At 37.7% G+C, this 20935-nt stretch overlaps 1 protein-coding gene across 1 annotated transcript in view; it reads left to right on the forward strand.

Moving 5' to 3' along the window:
• The window catches only part of ryr2b (ryanodine receptor 2b (cardiac)), a 102342-nt gene extending 81729 nt beyond the window's left edge, over positions 1–20613 (forward strand). The window contains exons 94-104 of the mRNA XM_047352549.1: positions 2014–2144; positions 2297–2339; positions 8883–9021; positions 9756–9832; positions 10148–10294; positions 10429–10563; positions 12873–13029; positions 13308–13372; positions 15036–15136; positions 18090–18141; positions 20315–20613. Coding sequence (XP_047208505.1) covers positions 2014–2144; positions 2297–2339; positions 8883–9021; positions 9756–9832; positions 10148–10294; positions 10429–10563; positions 12873–13029; positions 13308–13372; positions 15036–15136; positions 18090–18141; positions 20315–20410 — 1143 coding nt within the window. The 3' untranslated portion in view covers positions 20411–20613. The remainder of the gene's footprint in view (positions 1–2013; positions 2145–2296; positions 2340–8882; positions 9022–9755; positions 9833–10147; positions 10295–10428; positions 10564–12872; positions 13030–13307; positions 13373–15035; positions 15137–18089; positions 18142–20314) is intronic.
• Positions 20614–20935: the final 322 nt, after the last annotated feature.

Consider the following 20935-nt stretch of genomic DNA (forward strand, 5'->3'; position numbering starts at 1 on the left):
TATTTTGACATTGTAGACCAACTCAAGATTAAAGCCTTCCGTAATAGATGGAAAATGCAAATCTCATTTGTGAAAACTAACAAAGTAGCACAACTTTCTCATCACTGCACAAATGAAACAAATGATTGGCAGTACATTTTACAGTTATCTGCTTCTGATTATTTATTTTATTTGAGAACCGATGACAAAGTTACTGACCAATTTGTTTATAGGACTTTTACAATGACTTTAAATGTTTTAACATCCACTATATTGCCAAACATTTTCAACCACTTGGGTTGCACGGTGGCGCAGTTGGCCTTGCAGCAAGAAGATCCTGGGTTCGACTCCCGGCTGGGGATCTTTCTGCATGGAGTTTGCATGTTCTCCTCGTGCATGCGTGGGTTCTCACCATGTACTCTGGCTTCCTCCCAAAGTCCAAAAACATGACTGTTAGGTTAACTGGTCTCTCTCTAAATAGGCTTTAGGTGTGAATGAGTGTGTGCATGGTTGTTTGTCCTGTATGTCTCTGTGTTGCCCTGCAATGGATTGGCAACCCTGCCTCTCGCCCGTAGACTGCTAGAGAGAGGCACCAGCTCCCCTGTGACCTACTCTGGAACAAGTGGTATGGAAGATGAATGAATTAATACTCAGTCACTTGCTATTACACACACATGAGCTTTAACGCCATTCCCCTTTTTTAATGCAAATGATTTAATATGATGTTGCATTTATGAGGTCAGAAACTGATGTAGGATGTAAGACATTCTCCTTTCTAATTCATCCCAAAGATACTTTATCAGGTTGAAGTCAGAACTCAGCCTGTCCTTCACAAGACATTTGCTCAATAATAACCTTATGAATCTTGCTTAGTGCTGTCCAAAATGTCTAAAGCTTTAAGAGTTCCTTTCATTGGAACAAGTGGGCCAAGTCCAACTCCATAATGACTTCTGCATCAAACTTTAAGCCTGACACAATGCAATTAGGAAAGTGGGGTTCTCCTGGTAAATGCCAAACCCAGACTTATCTATCGAATTGTTAGACAAAGAGGCATGATTTGCCTCATCTTCACTGCTCCGGTGTCTAGTGGTGGCTTACTTTACGCCATCGTATCTGATGCTTTGCATTGCACTTGGTGATGTAAGGCTTGAAGTCATGACCAATGCACTAATCTTAAGTTGATCTTAAATCCACATGATGTCAAAGGATCTATAGCTATTGACTATTCAAAAAGTTGGCAACCTCTGCGATTACCGACCTCGTGTTGTCTTTTACCTTTCCCTTCACATATTGACAAGTTGCTTTTGCTTTCAAAAACTTCAACTTTGAAATAACACAGCTCAGAGTTGTAAGTAAGATCAGTAAGTCAAACTGTAAATACAACTTTACTTATTAACTTTACATTTTGTAGGGTGAATATTTTTTTCTGGTATTGCTTTGCTGCACAGGTGAGTTTCTCTCACCGTATCACGCTAGAAATCAGAGTTTTTCACAAGCTTTCTTAGAAGCAGTCTGCATGCCTAGGTGCTGAATTTTATGCACCGGTGGCCATGGAAGTGATTCAAACACCTAAATGCAATGATTTAGATGAACTACCCAATACTTTTGTCAACGTGGTGTTAATATGTAGAGAAACACTTTCATTTGCTTATGGCAGCATGTAAATAAGCTGTTATGAGAAAATTGTTAAAAGTTGAACAACCCACTATCCATGCTTCGCTATAGTGAAATATTATTTATATAATGGAAAAGTATTTTTTACCTCTCTGCAAAGAGACAAGGTTTGGCTGAATTGAAGTGAGAATTCAAAACAAGGTTTGTGTCAATCCCTCCTCTAAAATAATATAATAATTTTTTTACTTACTTTTGTTTTTCTGTTTGTGCTGAATATCCTGTTATGTATTATATAAGGTACGCCATCATAGTTAGTTTGTTTTCTATAATTTAAGTATGTGTATGGCCTTGAGTTGTTTATTATTTGCAGAAAAGCAGTTTGAAAAAGGTTTTTTTCAGACCAGTGTAATTGATTGAAAGGTGCCGTTAGTGATCTTCAAACGAGAGAAGGAGGTGGCACGAAGACTGGAGTTTGATGGACATTATGTGACACAGCAGCCTCCTGAGGAAGACATCAAAGGGCAATGGGACCGCCTGGTCATCAATACACAGTATAATTATGTTCTTATTTAAAGGCAGATTAACATCTTTTCTGATATTATCTAATAAAAATATCTATTTAGAATTAAAGACATGTAATTCAAATTATTTGTAATCATGCAACATCATGATGTAGTATGCTATACTATTTCTTTCTTTTCAGCTCGTTTCCGAGTAATTACTGGGATAAATTTGTGAAGAGAAAGGTAAGATCTTCCAAATGGATATTCTTAGTTATACTAATTTTAATCTAAAAGTGCCCAGACATGTGTGTAATTATATGCAGATTGCATGCAGTGACAGTGCATTAAGGAATCAACTGATCTGTGATGAAAGATTTAATGGCAGCTGTAATTATTCCACTATGAATTACATATAATTTTATCATCTTCAGAGACAGTTAAACACTGTGAGCCTTCTGTTTTAGATAACTGTTTTCAGCTTTCTCTCTCTCTCTCTAAATATATTTATATATATATATATATTTTTATATATATATATACTCGTACTCGTCGTCTTCCGCTTATCCGGGACCGGGTCGCGGGGGCAGCAGACTCAACAAAGACGCCCAGACGTCCCTCTCTCCAGACACCTCCTCCAGTTCCTCCAGGGGCAGCCCAAGACGTTCCCAGGCCAGCCGAGAGACATAGTCCCTCCAGCGTGTCCTGGGCCGTCCCCTGGGCCTCCTCCCGGTGGGACGTGCCTGGAACACCTCCCGAGGAAGGCGTCCAGGAGGCATCCGGTATAGATGCCCGAGCCACCTCAACTGGCTCCTCTCGATGTGGAGGAGCAGCGGCTCTACTCCGAGCCCCTCCCGGATGGCCGAGCTCCTCACCCTATCTCTAAAGGAGTGCCCGGCCACCCTACGGAGGAAGCTCATTTCAGCCGCTTGTATCCGGGATCTCATTCTTTCGGTCATGACCCAAAGTTCATGGCCATAAGTGAGGGTAGGAACGTAGACCGACCAGTAAATTGAGAGCTTTGCTTTTCGGCTCAGCTCTCTCTTCACCACAACGGACCGGCACAGCGCCCCCATTACTGTGGCAGCCGCACCGATCCGTCTGTCGATCTCCTGCTCCATTCTTCCCTCACTTGTGAACAAGACCCCGAGATACTTACAGGTCCTTCTCAAAAAATTAGCATATTGTGATAAAGTTCATTATTTTCCATAATGTCATGATGAAAATTTAACATTCATATATTTTAGATTCATTGCACACTAACTGAAATATTTCAGGTCTTTTATTGTCTTAATACAGATGATTTTGGCATACAGCTCATGAAAACCCAAAATTCCTATCTCACAAAATTAGCATATTATTAAAAGGGTCTCTAAACGAGCTATGAACCTAATCATCTGAATCAACGAGTTAACTCTAAACACCTGCAGAAGATTTCTGAGGCCTTTAAAACTCCCAGCCTGGTTTATCACTAAAAACCCCAATCATGGGTAAGACTGCCGACCTGACTGCTGTCCAGAAGGCCACTATTGACACCCTCAAGCAAGAGGGTAAGACACAGAAAGAAATTTCTGAATGAATAGGCTGTTCCCAGAGTGCTGTATCAAGGCACCTCAGTGGGAAGTCTGTGGGAAGGAAAAAGTGTGGCAGAAAACGCTGCACAACGAGAAGAGGTGACCGGACCCTGAGGAAGATTGTGGAGAAGGGCCGATTCCAGACCTTGGGGGACCTGCGGAAGCAGTGGACTGAGTCTGGAGTAGAAACATCCAGAGCCACCGTGCACAGGCGTGTGCAGGAAATGGGCTACAGGTGCCGCATTCCCCGGACCTGGGCTACAGAGAAGCAGCACTGGACTGTTGCTCAGTGGTCCAAAGTACTTTTTTCGGATGAAAGCAAATTCTGCATGTCATTCGGAAATCAAGGTGCCAGAGTCTGGAGGAAGACTGGGGAGAAGGAAATGCCAAAATGCCAGAAGTCCAGTGTCAAGTACCCACAGTCAGTGATGGTCTGGGGTGCCGTGTCAGCTGCTGGTGTTGGTCCACTGTGTTTTATCAAGGGCAGGGTCAATGCAGCTAGCTATCAGGAGATTGTGGAGCACTTCATGCCTCCATCTGCTGAAAAGCTTTATGGGGATGAAGATTTCATTTTTCAGCACGACCTGGCACCTGCTCACAGTGCCAAAACCACTGGTAAATAGTTTACTGACCATGGTATCACTGTGCTTAATTGGTCTGCCAACTCTCCTGACCTGAACCCCATAGAGAATCTGTGGGATATTGTGAAGAGAACGTTGAGAGACTCAAGACCCAACACTCTGGATGAGTTAAAGGCCGCTATTGAAGCATCCTGGGCCTCCTTAAGACCTCAGCAGTGCTACAGGCTGATTTCCTCCATGCCACGCCGCATTGAAGCAGTCATTTCTGCAAAAGGATTCCCGACCAAGTATTGAGTGCATAACTGTACATGATTATTTGAAGGTTGACGTTGTTTGTATTAAAAACACTTTTCTTTTATTGGTCGGATGAAATATGCTAATTTTGTGAGATAGGAATTTTGGGTTTTCATGAGCTGTATGCCAAAATCATCCATATTAAGACAATAAAAGACCTGAAATATTTCAGTTAGTGTGCGATGAATCTAAAATATATGAATGTTAAATTTTCATCATTACATTATAGAAAATAATTAACCTTATCACAATATGCTAATTTTTTGAGAAGGACCTGTAAACTCCTCCACTTGAGGCGGGAACTCCCCTCCAACCTGAAGAGGACAAGCCACCTTTTCCGGTCGAGTACCATGGCCTCGGACTTGGAGGAGCTGATCCTCATCCCAGCCACTTCACACTCGGCTGCGAACCGCCACAACGCATGCTGTAGGTCTTGGCTAGAGGGGGCCAGCAGGACCACGTCATCTGCAAAAAGAAGAGACGAAATCCACTGGTCCCCAAACCCGACCCCCTCCGGCCCTTGGCTGCGTCTAGAAATCCTGTCCATAAAAGTTATGAACAGGACCGGTGGCAAAGGGCAGCCCTGCCGGAATCCAACATGCACCGGGAACAGGTCCAACTTAGTGCCGGCAATGCTAACCAAATCCCTGCTCCGCTCGTACAGAGACCGGATGGCCCCTAATAAAGGGCCCCCGATTCCAGACTCCTGGAGCACCCCCCACAGGGCATCACGAGGGACACAGTCGAATGCCTTCTCCAGGTCCACAAAACACATGTGAACCGGTTGGGCAAACTCCCATGAACCCTCGAGCACCTTGTAGAGGGTATAGAGCTGGTCCAGTGTTCCACGGCCGGGACGAAAACCACACTGCTCCTCCTGAAGCCGAGGTTCGACTATCGGTCGGACTCTCCTCTCCAATACCCTGGCGTAGGCCTTACCAGGGAGGCTGAGGAGTGTGATCCCCCTGTAGTTGGAACACACCCTCTGGGTGACCACCACCCCAGTCTGCCAGTCCAGAGGCACTGTCCCCGACCGCCACGCAATGTTGAAGAGACGTGTCAACTATGACAGCCCTACAACATCCAGAGATTTATATATATATATATATATATATAAAGGTTTTAGACACGCTTTCTCATTTAAAGGTTTTCTTTATTTTTACGACTGTTTACATTGTACGAAGATTCACAGAAGGCATCAAAACTGTGAATGAACACATGGAATTATTTAGCAAACGAAAAATTCTAAAATAACTTTAAATACGTTTTTTTTTATTTTAGATTCAGTAGCCACCGTTTGTTGTGATGACTTCATTATTGACCTTTGGCCATCTCTCAATGGACCACTGGGAAGTACTTTTAAGACTCTTTGGAAAATCATTTCAGGTGACCACCTTATGAACCTCATGAAGCGAATGCCAAGAGAGCAAAACAGTCATCAAAGCAAAGGGTGGCTATTTTGAAGAATCTAAAATCTAAAAATTTTATTTCATACTTTTTTTTACCATATATTTACATGTGGGTTTATTCACAGTTTTATTGCCTTTGGTGAGAATCTACAATGTAAATAGTCATGAAAATAAGGAGACATTAAGTGAGAAAGTGTATCTAAAACCTTTGACCGGTCCTGTAGGAAAACAGAAAATTGGAAGTTGCAAGTTGTAAAATCCCAAATGTTCAAACCAAATATTTGCATACACTGTATGAAAACACACCAGCTTATTAAGAGAGAACATTTTAGAAAAATCTCTTCTTACTCACTTGTAGGTCAGAGGTTTACATACATGAGATTATGACAGATGATGCCATTGTGGCTTTGTTAACTTTTGTCTTGTGTGACATAAGGGAATAATCAAAAGAACTTAACAAAGGTATCACAAGAGTATTGTAGACTACCATAAGTCTGGCTCATCCTTTGGTAAGTTTTTGAAGCCTGAAATGCTTAACTTTTAAAGAATTATATAGAAGTGCACACAGCAGGGAATGTCCAGCCACTATACTGTTCACGAAGGAGACGGGTTCTGTTTCACCCGTGTTTTGGTGTGAAAGCTGTGAATAAACCAAAGAACAAAAGCAGAAGTTTATGTAAAGATGATGGCTGAAGCTGGTGAGAGAGTGTTCACAGTATCCACCATAAATCAGGTTCTGTACCAATACAGGCTGAAAGGCCATTTAACAAGAAAAAATACATTAATCTAAAAGCAACATTAAAAACCAGATTACAGTTTAAAGAGCACTCGAGGACAAATACCTTAATATTTTGAGACATGCCCTGTGGTCTGATGAAACTAAAACAAAAGTGTTTGGCTATAATAACTACACGTCTGAGAACATCGTCCCAACTGTAAAGTGGATGGCTGGCCTCATGTTATAAGGGTGTTTTGCTGCAGGAGGGTCTGGTGCACTTGAAAAAATAACTGACATCATGAGGAAAGTAAATTATGTGGAATGCCTCGGTTAAAGCAGTGTCTCAAGACAGCGATCAAGACAATGAAGTTTGGGCACAAACTGGTCTTCCAACGGGACAAAGCTAAACAGGCCTATGCCAGCAAAATACTTTTTTTTTTTTTTTTTTCCTGAGGTAAAAATAATGGCCATTCTTATCCATTAGACACTGAGTAGTTATAATCCCTGAATGTTGTTCTGTACTACTGTCAAACAAATCCAATTTATTTATAAAGGACATTTAGAATTCAGCAAGTTTGCCCAATGTGCTGTGCAAAACAAAGATAAATAAAAGAGATAAAACCAAAACATAAAAAGAAATGTTAAAACACACATAAATTTGAACAGAGACGATACAAACAAGATGTCAACTCACACCAGGCCAAATGCTATTAAAAAAAGATGTTTTTAAATGCGTTAAAACACACTAAAACAAGGTTTTACTGTGATTATGTATTAAGATATTTTCTAAAAATGGTTTACATGATAACAAAAAAAAATCGGAAAAACATTGCTCGGAAGAATGTTTTGGAATTTCTTGGCAGTAGAAATTTTGTAAAAAGGCAGCTAACCAAGGAGGGACTCCAGAGCTGATTAACAAGGACTGAGGTTATAATCCTGTTAGGCATAATCTGTTTTAACTAAAATACTTTTCATTATAAAAACAGCCCCATAATATAGAGTTGAGACAATGAGTTGGCAAATGATGGCCCCTGGAAGAAGGACTTTAACTTTGAATTTTAATTAAGTTGCCATTAAAGTAACTTGGCTTTTTGCCTCCATCTTGAACACTTAGGATATATAAAACATTTGTATCACTAACACCCCACATTTAATACCTCCTACTCCATCATCTGTATGTGCCATATGTATATGTAGATATAACAATGTTTTTTATGTCTCTTTGATAATTTATGTATTCAATTTACCCTACTTTATGTAAGTAAGGATTTTGTGTGGGGTAACACATTAAAAGCTAATTCTGGTTGGCTTCTTTATGCATTTCTTATTTAAGAGATATCAGGTTTTATAGAGCTAAGATGGCTCAATACAAATCCATGCATCTCTCAGCAGGTGAAATTAAGAAAAGTGTTTCCAGATCAGAAAAAACGCCATATTGGATAACAGAAAAAAAAATGCTTTACAAAGGCTTATACACCAATCGAAAATATTAACGTTTTTTCCCCACATTAAAACCATTACCTACAATATAATTGATTGGGATTTTATGTAATAAACCAAAAAAATGTAGCACACAATTCTGAAGTGGTAGAAAAATGACACTTGGCTTTCAAAATTATTTATAAATAAAAATCCTAAAACTGTGAAGGATATTTGTATTTGGCCCTCATGATTCAGTAGAAGAACCTTTTGCTGCAGTTACAGCAGCAACTCTTTATGTGCTGTTTGTTCACCAATGTTCTTTAACAAACCTCTGACACATTCACAGAACAGCTCTGTTTACTTAATTAGGGGATGTCTAAAAGCAATTGGTTCGACTCAGTTGTATTTATGTTCTTCTTTGTGTTGGTCTTTCACATAAAACCTTAATAAAACATAGATTTTTGTGGTTGTGATGTGCAGAAAGGTTTGAGGGGCATAAATACTTTTTGAAGCGCTGTACTGTAACACCACAACTAACTGCATTGATTTTACTCAGCTGAGGCATTCTGGATGCATCTCCAGGATGGGTATCTAAAACCCTTTATGTTCACTAATCATTTCTGCGGAAGCAGCACCAACATCTTGTCGGCAGAACTAAGCTGCCATCTTATTATGATTCATTCAGAGCAGACAATGTGGCTAATTATCCTCTGCTTTCTCCTGTCATGCCTTATTCAAACCAAGATACACTCAAGAAGCTATTGTTTCAACCTGTCTTTCGCCCCTGTCAGGTGATGGATAAGTATGGAGACTTTTATGGCTGTAAGAAGATCAGTGAACTGTTAGGTCTGGACCAAGCTGCTTTAGACTTCAGCACTGAGAGAACAGAACAGAAGAGGCTCAGAAGAGACAGTGCCTGGAGTGCCCTGTGAGTAGAAAGAAAATGTAAAAAATGTCCAGGTCTTTGCAATTCTTCCTTCTGAGAAAGATAGAGATCAAACTGTAGTGATCTGGTCTAGCATTCATTTTGTACAGTTTTTGGTTGCGGGCAAAATGATGGAGGTTTCATTTTAATGAAGAACAAATGACAGATTTTTTTATTAAATCAGGAATCATACATTGCATATGCACGTTTGTCTCAAAAAAGGTGGATTCAACTTAGTTTGCTAGCTTGCAGTAGTGTTAGCAATGTTTGCACAATGAGCTAGCATGCACACAACTGGTATTAATCTAAAAACATCATCCACATAATTAAATCAATACTTCCATTTCTGTTGTACATTCCTGTATAGCACTAAATGGCCTTTTTTAATATATATACCCACTTTGGTCTTCTTTATGCTTTTATTCAGCTCCTTTGTGTCCTGTTTAGTAACAACATCAATTACCAGTTAAGACCATTAACCTTTTTTTATTACTGTTTCCAATAACCATATCTGTGAGGATGTGTGTACCTCAGTGCTTTACCTAATGCGTGGCCTGACAAAAGAAGGTCCTAAAAGCATTATCTTGTACTTGAGGAAGAACAGGACATTCTGAGATGTCATCACATAACAGACACTCTCTGTTAAAGAACACAATGTAGCTCAAGGGTATGATTTTAGCCCTGGACATTTTGACCTCATTTTCCTGGTTCCTCGTGTTTTTTATGTATTGTTGCGGTGGTGCTGTTTGTTCCAGATTTAACTCCCTTGACACAAAGTACCAGGTCTGGAAGCTAGGAGTGGTGTTCACTGACAACGTAAGTTTGGTTGTGTCCATCAACATATGGCCCTTACTGGATTTGTTTTTGCATGCTTGCTCTGCCCAAAGAAAGAAAAACATGTCACTTTGTGGGGTTATGGCTACCTAATAATAAGTTATGACATAACATTGTGTGCAAAACATTCAATGTTTGATGATTAAATCAATATTTTATCTCATACAACAGCACATGTTTCAAAGGTGATGGCAATATCCTGTCATCCCACTTGTCTAAAACACACATTTGTCTTGCTGTTCTTGTAATCTAATTTTTGGTGTTTTATGTCAACTTGTGTGTGTATGTGTGTTTTAGTCTTTCCTGTACTTGACGTGGTACATGACCATGTCGGTTTTGGGTCATTATAACAACTTCTTCTTTGCTGCCCACCTTTTGGACATCGCCATGGGTTTTAAGACACTCCGTACCATCCTCTCCTCTGTTACACACAATGGAAAACAGGTGTGTGCGTGTGTATCTGGTTCAAGGATGTGTTCAAAGATACAGCAGATGTGATGTTTGCTTTAAAGGTGTCGTCTTAATTGGAGCAATTCCGAGATGACATAACCTGCCTCTATCTCTCCTTTTGCTATCAGCTGGTGCTGACCGTGGGATTGTTGGCAGTTGTGGTATATCTTTACACCGTCGTAGCTTTCAACTTCTTCAGGAAGTTTTACAACCAGAGCCATGACAAGGAAACTGAAGATATGAAGTGCAATGACATGCTTACCGTAAGTTCAATATGCAAATTAGCACATAATTTCTCTGATCTCTTCACTTTCATTTTTGGTGCACCATATTAAAATGAAAGTATTCTCAAAAAATATTAATTTTAATAATTCAGTTCATGAAGTGAAACTCATGTAATGAAACTTTTATATTATATACTAGATGGCTTACACACTTAGTGATTTATTTTAAGTGATCATTTATGTTAGCGTAAAGCAAAAAAACCCAAAAAACCTATAGTTAAGTTTTTTTGAGAAATCAGAAAATATTTTTAATACATAAATGTCAGTCTTTTCACATTAATAGGAAAGACTGCTGATTTAACAGTTTTCCCACAGACAGCCATTGACACCCTCCACAAAAAGGGTAAGCCACAAATGGTCATTGATCTCGGTAAACTAAATGACTGTTCACAGAGAGCTATCCCAAAGCATGTTAACTGAAAGTTGAGTGAAAGGAAGAAAGTGTGACTATAAAAAGGGATGGGAGGGATTGCCACAACCTTGAGAGGAATGTAAATCAAAGCTATTTCAAGAGTTTGGAGGAGATCCAGCATGTCAAAGTGTTGACTTCAGCTGGTGTCAGGACTGAAGAAGCCACAGAAGGATGTATCCAGGATATGAGCGACAACTGTAGCATTCCCTGTCTTAAGCCACTCCTGAACGAGAGACATCATACATGTCTTATCTGGGTTAAGGACAAGAAGGGCTGGACTGTTGCTGAGTGGTCCAAAGACCTCTTTTCAGATTTCATTGGGAAACCAAGGTCCCAAAGTCTGAAGGAAGAATTGAGACACAAAATCCCAATGGCTTTTGGTCCAGTATGACATATCCATAGTAAGTAAAAATTTGGGGAGTCAATTAATTAGCTGGTGTTGGTCCACTGTGTGTTATCAAGTCCAAAGTCAATCCAGCCAACTATCAGGACATTTTAGAGCACTTCAGGCTTTCCTCTGCGACAAACTTTATAAATATGCTTATTTTCCAGCAGGACTTGGGACCTGCCCACACTACAAAAAATACTAATGCCCTCTTAAATTACCATAGTATCACTGTGCTTGATTGGCAAGTAAACATTCCTGACCTGAACCCCACAGATAATCTATGGCATATTGTCAAGAAGAAGATGAGATACCTGTCTTAACAATGTTGATGAGCTGAAGACCAGCCAGGGGTTCCTTAAAACTTCAGCAGAGCCACAGGCTCCAAGAAGACTTGATCAAGTATTGAGTAGTTTGACATTACTCTATAGAAAGTTATTTCATTGGTAATAATTTCAGAGAAACTGAATTGTGGGTTTTCATTAGCTATAAGCCATAGTCATCAAAATGAACAGAAGAAAACACTTGAAATATTGCACACTGTATTAAATCTTTAAAAAAAAACATAACTTTTGGAAAAGATCATACTTTATTGAGATGCACGTCTTTTCAAAAACCTCTGATTCTTTTCAGCGTGGCCCCTCACTTTATTTTTAAGACCTAGTTTAAAAAGCAAAGGCAGCATTTGAGTGTGGGGTCCATATCTAACGTAAAAACAGACCTTTTGTGCTCGTCCCTCCAGAATATGATAGACACGGGGGAAAAAAAGCAGCCCCAAAGCCTTAGAATGCCTCTTTGTTTGCTCGTTCACGACGCTAACACCCAAACGCCTGATCTATTCTAATGTGGACTCCACTGTCAGTCACATATGCAGGCAGATGGGTAGCGATAGCATTAGAATGAACCCTGCTATTATGGGAGGTGGGGGATATTACACTGAATCGTCAGCCACATCCACTGTGTTGGTGTTTATTGTGCTAAAATAACAGTAATCTGAAATCATTTACCAGGTGAAAACCACAACATTTTTAATCCTGTGGTCATTCAGGAAAATAAAAATGTACCCAAGTTTTGGACTAAGTCAGTTTTTGTTTTTATTCCATTTCTTTTTGATGAAACGCATAACAGATGTTGTTGGACAATATGTAAAGTTATTTCTGGCCATGATACTGGCTAGAATGAAAGGGTTCTGCACCAATTTGAATTTGTACAAGAATCCTGCTTCCTCCAAAATGTTCTCATAAAGCAGCCACCATGGAGGGAGGCATGAAAGTACTTTAAATATGTCATTGTCTTTACCAGCATGAATTTTCACTATACGGTGTTATCTTGGCTGAAAATAATCTTTCATTATTTCACACCCTTTTGAAAAACAATTGGAGAAAGAAATGACAATAAAAATCACCATAGGTGGTAATTTGAAAGAAAAACATGCATTTTCCACAAATAATATTCATCTATATCATAACTGATTATGTGTTTTTGTCTTAGTGTTACATGTTCCACATGTACGTGGGAGTGCGAGCAGGTGGCGGGATTGGTGACGAGATCGAGGATCCTGCTGGAGACGAGTTTGAAGTTGAACGCATCATCTTTGATATTACGTTCTTTTTTTTTGTCATCGTCATTCTCCTAGCCATCATCCAGGGTGAGTCCCACGCTGGAATATTTTTTCCACATGTATGCAAACAAACTGCCCACATGCATTGACAGGTGCAGCATGCTGCAGGTTTTTAGCTGCAACATACCATACAGCTCACAAAAATATATTTTCTTCACACTGCTTTGAGTGAATCGTGTCATGAATCTTTCAAGTGGGAGTGGAAAGTCGGCCGTGTATCTCTTCATCCCTAAGTGCAAACTGTTATTCACATGAAATGACAAGAGTTTTCAATGCGCAGTAACTCAAATGTGTCCCTCTCTTAGGCTTAATAATTGATGCCTTTGGAGAGCTTCGAGACCAGCAGGAACAGGTGAAGGAGGACATGGAGGTAAGGGTTAACAAAAATACCTTCTACACATGCACATTTGACCTGAGATAGAATGTCAATGTCTTTAAACAAAACAAAACCCTGAAACAACCTTATCAGAATTGTGTATAATTAAAGGATAAGATCTTGTAATCACACAATCCTCAGAAACATATCAAACCCACAGATAATATAAAGTCAACATTTGGAAGATCCATCTTATCTCCTGACTAATTGAACCATGGCCTTTATCATACGCTTCATTTGATGAGTTCCATCCATCCATCCATCCATCCAGTCCATGGTTCTTCCACTGCAGAAAATGTATTTTTAAGACTGAGGATTCTAGAATATTAAACTTTGACATACAATTGTGTAGAAACCATGCTTAACACATGGACATCATTAGTATAAATGAGAGGATACCAACTATCATTATGGCATCAAATGTAATTTGTGTATAATCATGATTTTTATATTATTTAATTATTGATCAGGCTCAGGTTTTTTTTAACCAATGTGTGTAGTCTTGTCGTCATAATCTTGTCATCAGAATCAGAATTTGAGAACAGTAAACAAAAGCTGTATTTAGTAAAATACATTAAAAAAAAAAATGTTTTCGACTCTTTTCAAGTTCCATCTAAAAATCTCATTGCTGGCAGTTGTTAAACCACATTTGCATACTAGGAGTATTCTAATGGAGCATCAGGACTACATGGTCACAAGAGACAGCCATCTTCAGCCAGACACCGCCAAGAAGACGAGCATAGTTGAAAGAGAGAGGCAGGCCGACTTTCAATAACAGCTACAGTTTGTAGTGGGAACACTCCAGCAAAAACAATGACAAGCAAGTCACTGAATACGGCTTTGATTACTTGACTGAGGAAACAAGTTGCACACATGCTCTGAAAAACCAAGCATAAAGGATAGTTTTATATCACTGAATGTGGAACAGTTCTGACCACTGATATTTGGTGATCCTGTTGTAGTCATCATTTGCAACATAGTATTCACGGAGACAACAAAGTAATGAAAAATAGTTCAGAGCACCCAAAAAAAAGCTGATTAAAGAGCAATTCAAGCAGGAGCAAAATGTTTTATGGACAGCTGAGGGTTTTAACGAACAAAACCACACTGACACTTTCAATTGTTTATGAGCATTACATGAACATATTGGTTAAGATTTCTGAATGTTTTTATGGCATTAGTATTTAATTTGTATTGTCATATAGTCTCATACAGTCTCTTTCCCAGTTATTATGATTTTACACCTTTTCCCAGTTGTTACATTTTGGCAGCACTCAGTATTAATAAATGCAGTTCAGCTGGTACTTTCAACCTCCCATAATTTGTTGTATTTAATATTTGTGACCTAACACACATATTGCTTTAAGCCCCAAAACAAACATTTTACCATTGTTGCTTTTCTGTGAACATGTCTGCAATACCTGTTTAGTAATCTACAATTTTTTAACATTTTAGCTAAAAATCCTCAATGGTGAAGGGAAGAATAGGTTAAAACATTGAAAATATGACTGCTAGCAAAATATGTCCAACATTTTAGTCACAGAGCCTTGAGGTTTCTGGTCTTATGGTTAAGATTTAAAAATGATCTTTGATGTTCTTTATTTTACTCTTTTTCTGTGTTGAATGAGTCATGAGTTCTTACTTCTTCCCTCTGCAGACCAAATGTTTTATATGTGGAATAGGAAGTGAGTACTTTGACAAGATCCCTCACGGCTTTGAGACTCACACTCTCCAGGAGCACAACTTGGCAAACTATCTGTGAGTTGTTTTATGCTGGCTACTGATATGTTTCATTCGTCTAAATCTAGAAATGTATCAGTCATATAATGAGCATTACAAATTCTACTCAAAAGTGCTGCATGTTTATGTTGACTTACACAAAAAAAGTGAACAGCTTACAAAATATTTAATTTAAACAACAAAGAATGTTAAAGTTCCAATTTTCCCACATTATGATTTATTTGTTGCTCATATCATTTTTCATTTTAACATTTACTATAATTGGATCTTGATGTAGAATTCTTAGAGCTGCTCTGCATATAAATCTTCTAACAGACAGATCTGTGTCTGCTGATAAAAACATGCACAAGTATAACAAGTATGAAAAGCACGAAGCTAACAGAGATTCTGATTCAGATCCTTCATTGTCATTCAGAGAGTATGTCAAAGATGCAGTGCAGAACTAAATTACATTGTACTGAGCCATGCTAAAAACAGGTAGACAAAAGCAGTGTAAGAAAATTATATCAGGTTAAAAATAATCATTAGAAATATATAAAAAATAAACCAGGGTATAAACATATCATGCATGTATCTGTATAAATATAATAAAACACTCATGTAGTAAGAAAATGTGTTGGGATAAGGTGCTAGTTTACGTATTACGCTGTGTTGCTGCATGTTGAAAAGATATATAATTAAGATCCACTCAGTTTATTAGACATGTGATGTAAATTGTATAAAGCACTGTATGTCTGAGCTCAGACATATCCCTGAATCATTAAAAAAAACCCTGTTCTGCTCTTATTTTTCTTACATAGTTCAAATGAATCTATTTTACATTTTAGAAGAACAGCAAACATGCACCATGTTAATTTTTTATAAAAGAACAGTCATAGTTAATAAATTGGAATATTAATATAAAAATGCATTTATTTCAGTATCTCAGCTCACTAAGTGAAACACATTATATAGATTAATCACACACAGGCTGGTTTTCAAGCATTATTTCTGTTAATTATGATCACTTACAGCTAATGAAAACATAACATTTAATTTTAGAATATTAAATCATAACAATAATAGAAAAAATGTAATACAGAAATGTGGGCATAATGAAAAGTATGTTCAAAACTTGCTTAAAGGCTGTTATTTTCAAAAGATACTTTTCATCTGTCAAAATAGCCTCATTGGAACACATAATCTAACGTATTGAATATGACTGTACATTAAAATAGGTGCAATCAAAATAAATGATCAAATAACAAAACTAAGTCAACAAACTATATGTTAGTAGTTGAAAAACAACAGAACTAAGGCTGTTTCAGTCAGGATTAGTTTGTGCCGATACTGATCCGAGGCTTTAAGAATAGGCAAATGCCAAAATACCAAGTCTCAGTTTGATACTTTATTAAATCAAAGCCATGCAAATGCTTGAAATCTCAGTAGCATTAAAGTGCAGTGAAATGATACATCACATTTCATCAGTTTTACATGATCTGCAGTTGCACCTATAATGACTAAACCCCCACTGCCTGGAAGATTTACTGGAGAAAGCTTGCAAACAAGCAGCTGTTTGTAATTAACAAATTATATGACAAAACAATTAAATAGCTCATAGCAACGAACATTACAATTGTTCTTTTTTTTTTCAAATTGAACAAAAGTGACACTTTTAATGACTACTCTGACCTCAAAACTATTAATTTTGATGTTGGCCATTAAACCTAAATTGAAGTGGGGACTGAATAATGATTTGATTGTCTCCAGCCTAACTCACTCGCCAATGTCATTCAGAGCACTGTAAAGTCCATTTTTTCAACAGCAACATGTTTTTTGTCCCAACAAGAGTTTCTGCAGGACAGCCTCAACACATAGTTAGTCTTTAGGAAGTTTCATGTCTTGCTACAGCTTCTCATGTTTTCATACAGAGCAGTTTGGTCAAGTGCTCGGCTGCTTTTACGCTCTGTTTTAATATCATTCAATGATCTTTTTTGGCTTGCAACCTATTTCAAACCAGTTCCACTCGTGTGGACAAAACGTACAGAAAAAAGTGTTTTCATGCATTATAAACTTAGAGCTTTGCTTTCAACATCATAAGATTTAGTAACTAGTCTTTTAGATGATCTAAAAGGGCAGAGCAGGTCACATGACAAACAAAGACAGATCTGCAGCAGAATTTCATTGTAAAGGGTGAAAATACTGAGAATGTTAATGTATATATTCCATAGTGGAGTTTTGTAATCTGTGCACCCAAAAATAGGCCATCATTTTTAGAAATTGGCTGCGAACACTGCAGCAGCTTTCTTTGGGCTGCAGTTGACATAAAGTCACATACAGTATGGAAAAACCAGGTACTTGTAATTGAATTTAGCTAGGGACTCGGATACCAAATGTGTAAAAAATGCTTTGATAATTGAAATTGGCTCAGGACTAAATATTGAATAGAATTATTTCTTGTGGTGAATGCAGGAAAGCCCCAGTTAAAACACGTTAGCATTCTATGATAAAAAAGAGAAATAAAAAGCATCTCTTTCACAGATTTTACAATGGTAATTTTGCATGTTGCAGAGTTGCTTTTTTGACTAATAACCACCACCAAAAGCTACACAGTGGATTGCTCAATATGCTGTTGCAGCCTTTGACTGACTGACTTTTTACTTATCATAAATACACATATATTGTAGTGCTTCCTTTGACATTTTGACCCACCTGAGAAAAAAAAAAACCAAACATCTTTGATAAACACAATGATCAGTTGTTTTTGATATTCACCAACCAAGTCACTGATCTAATAATATAATATAATTATAATAACATAAGTATTTAACCTTTCATTTGTTTTCTCTAATTGTATTTCTGCTGGAAATGCATGTCAAGTAGATTAATAATCATCATAGCCTAACACAATATTTGTATGCACAAATATTTTCTTATCTATGAAAATCTTTAGAAAGTCATAACAGTTTACCCATCATCTGTGCCCTTGCAGATTTTTCCTGATGTATCTTATTAACAAAGATGAAACTGAACACACGGGACAGGTATGATAATTATTTCTTTTTTTAAAGTGCAGTGTACAACCAAAGATGGAATTAGGTGGGCACTTTAAAGGCCCCAGACAGTTTAACTGTCATTGAAAGATCACATATCTCTTAATTTATTCATCAACAACACTCTGCCCCCACTTACAAGTACCCCCATGTCTCGGTGACCTATTAATTCCAGCATTTGCTATGATAATGACAATCTGTAGTATAACCTTTAGGAGTAAGATTGAATTTGCCATGTGAAGCCATACTGTATCAACCTAGGTGTGTACCATTTATGATAATAATCCATTCCATGCCAGATAGGTTCCCTGTGATGTTTCTTCTGACTCATGTTGTAGCTTTGCATTAAGTCTATGCTATAAAGAGGGGACTTTAGATTTTAAACCTAATATTATTTCATCTAACATTTATTTTCTATTATTTGTAACATACATGACCTGTTGGACAGATCAACATGCTTTATTTTTCTTTCACTTCTTTTGCTTTTAAAGTGATCTTGCTTTTATGTTTTTCTATTACTGGTTGTGTCTTAATCTATGAAAAGATTGTGCATTAGGGAGAAATGAGAACTTCTTAGTTTTCATTGGCAAAGATTGTTAAATCAGTTCTCAATTTGTTTTATTACATTAGAACTTAGATTTTGGCACATAATGCCTCCAATATACTGCTGTGCAATCAATCAAAAGGAGGACATTTTTATCCTTGTGAAACCGTTTAACATTTAGGTGATATTTCCAAACTGAACTGAGTGTTGAGACATATTTCTAAATAAAAAGGAGTATGCATTATTATTAGTGAAATGTTTTCTTTACAATTGTGTTCAGGCTTCTAGCTCACTGTAAAGCTACAAATTTTCATAACCATAATCAAGAAATATATTTAAAAAAATGTGGGCAGAAACTTGTGCCATCAGAAACTGAATTTTAATTGCTCAGACTGAATCGGTATTTGCGTAATTTGAAATTAAATGCATTGGTTTATAAATTAATTTCACTACATTGAAACTGAATTTAAAGTTTGATGACATTTCATTTGAAATGCCAAACGTGGGCATCAGTGTATAAAACTATGTTCAATTAAGCCAAAAAAAAGTGATAGCAAAGTTTCCAGTTTGAGTTCATAAACTGAACATTAATATGCCGATTTATCCAGTGAGGGGAAGGAAGTCAGGAAAAATGTTGTCTGAGAGCAGTAGCTTGGAGACGTAACAAACCAACACCATTACAAGGAATTTAAAAGTGCTCCATATTGAGCCCAGTCTGCTTGTAATTCATCACAGTGGCAAATAACTGATTGTGTTTAAAACAGTAATCAGTAAAATTCTGGCATAATTTTCGAAAGATGTTGTAATTTCTTGCTCCTGCTATGAATAGTGTTGTTACTCTGATGTGCACAAGCAAGCTACAGCAAACTCCTCTCAACAACTTTGTCAACAGAATAATCTACTTTATATTGTGTCCCATGCAGCGGTTCTGTACGTTGCTCTTGCCTTCTACATATTCAGTCCGTGTTTAGCCACACTCATGTAGCTATCAAAAGATTATACTGTCATGCCACCTAAATGCCATTAGTATGTTTGCAGTTTCCTCACAAGATGTTATTATGCCCTAAAAAGACACTTTAGGCTAATGCCACACGTGATAGATGAAAGAAAAATTGAAATACTGATATACAATCTGATGGCAACTGCGGTCAGACGCTCTCCCCATTATTTTGCTTAGACACAGAAAGAAAGAAGAAAAAGTAAGGAGAAATCTTCTTCCTTCACTTTTTTGCTTCCAAGAAGCTCCATGTACATTTCTTGCGATACAAAAGATTACATAGTCACATTACAAGTTTTATTTTTGTTAGGATGGTCCATCAGACACTACTGATCCAGATGGCAGGTGATCATCCATAAATGATACCGACTGCCTGTGAGAGCAGCATGGCTAAAAAAGCTTTTATAGTTTCAAAATATATAGCTTTTTATTTCTCTAAAATGTTATTTTGGCTCTTTAAAATGTTTCTTTGGTGTGCTCAACATAAAAAAGAAAAACCTTCAGTCACACTCTCCCTCCACACTGTGTAAACTGTTATCTTCTTGATTCAGTGCGTTTATTGCCCAAAGATGTATACATTAGATGCAACTTTGTGATAAATGAGGACTATGTTGACTTTTCAGGAATCCTATGTGTGGAAAATGTACCAGGAGCGTTGCTGGGAGTTCTTTCCTGTGGGAGACTGTTTTCGTAAGCAGTATGAGGATCAACTCAACTGACAGAACATCCAAGAGGTCAAAAGCCTCCCAAGATAGTGTTATTGCACGGAAGCCACATTGCTTGTTGCCTTTTGACTTACTAAATTACCTTAATTTTGCATGTTTATGTTAATCTGATATTAGCTTTTGGAGTGATTTATTTTTCCCCAAACAACAGTACTCCGATCTGACATTGAATAAATGACTTGGAATCAAAAGAATGACAACTGCTTGTTTATGTTCTGATCTAAAATAATGTGATTTTGTTTGGACAGTCTTGTGGGCTGGAACCTACTCATTTCAGATGTTTATGTCTGCAGATGAATTCAGAGCGATGTGACTGGACTGTTTTATAAATGGTTTTTTCACACACCCAAATCTGGCATTCCAAATTCATGGCCAGGGCAAGTTTTCTGGCTTAAAGCATCTCATGTTTTCTGAATAAATTGTTTTGTCTTAACACGGTTTGATAACCATTCCCTCCATGGGTCATTCACATAAACAATTCTCCTTCTGGCATTTACTGTTTTTATCCTACACTGTTCT

This window comes from Girardinichthys multiradiatus, chromosome 22 (genome assembly GCF_021462225.1).
Source record: "Girardinichthys multiradiatus isolate DD_20200921_A chromosome 22, DD_fGirMul_XY1, whole genome shotgun sequence".
Taxonomy (NCBI): Eukaryota; Metazoa; Chordata; class Actinopteri; order Cyprinodontiformes; family Goodeidae; genus Girardinichthys; species Girardinichthys multiradiatus.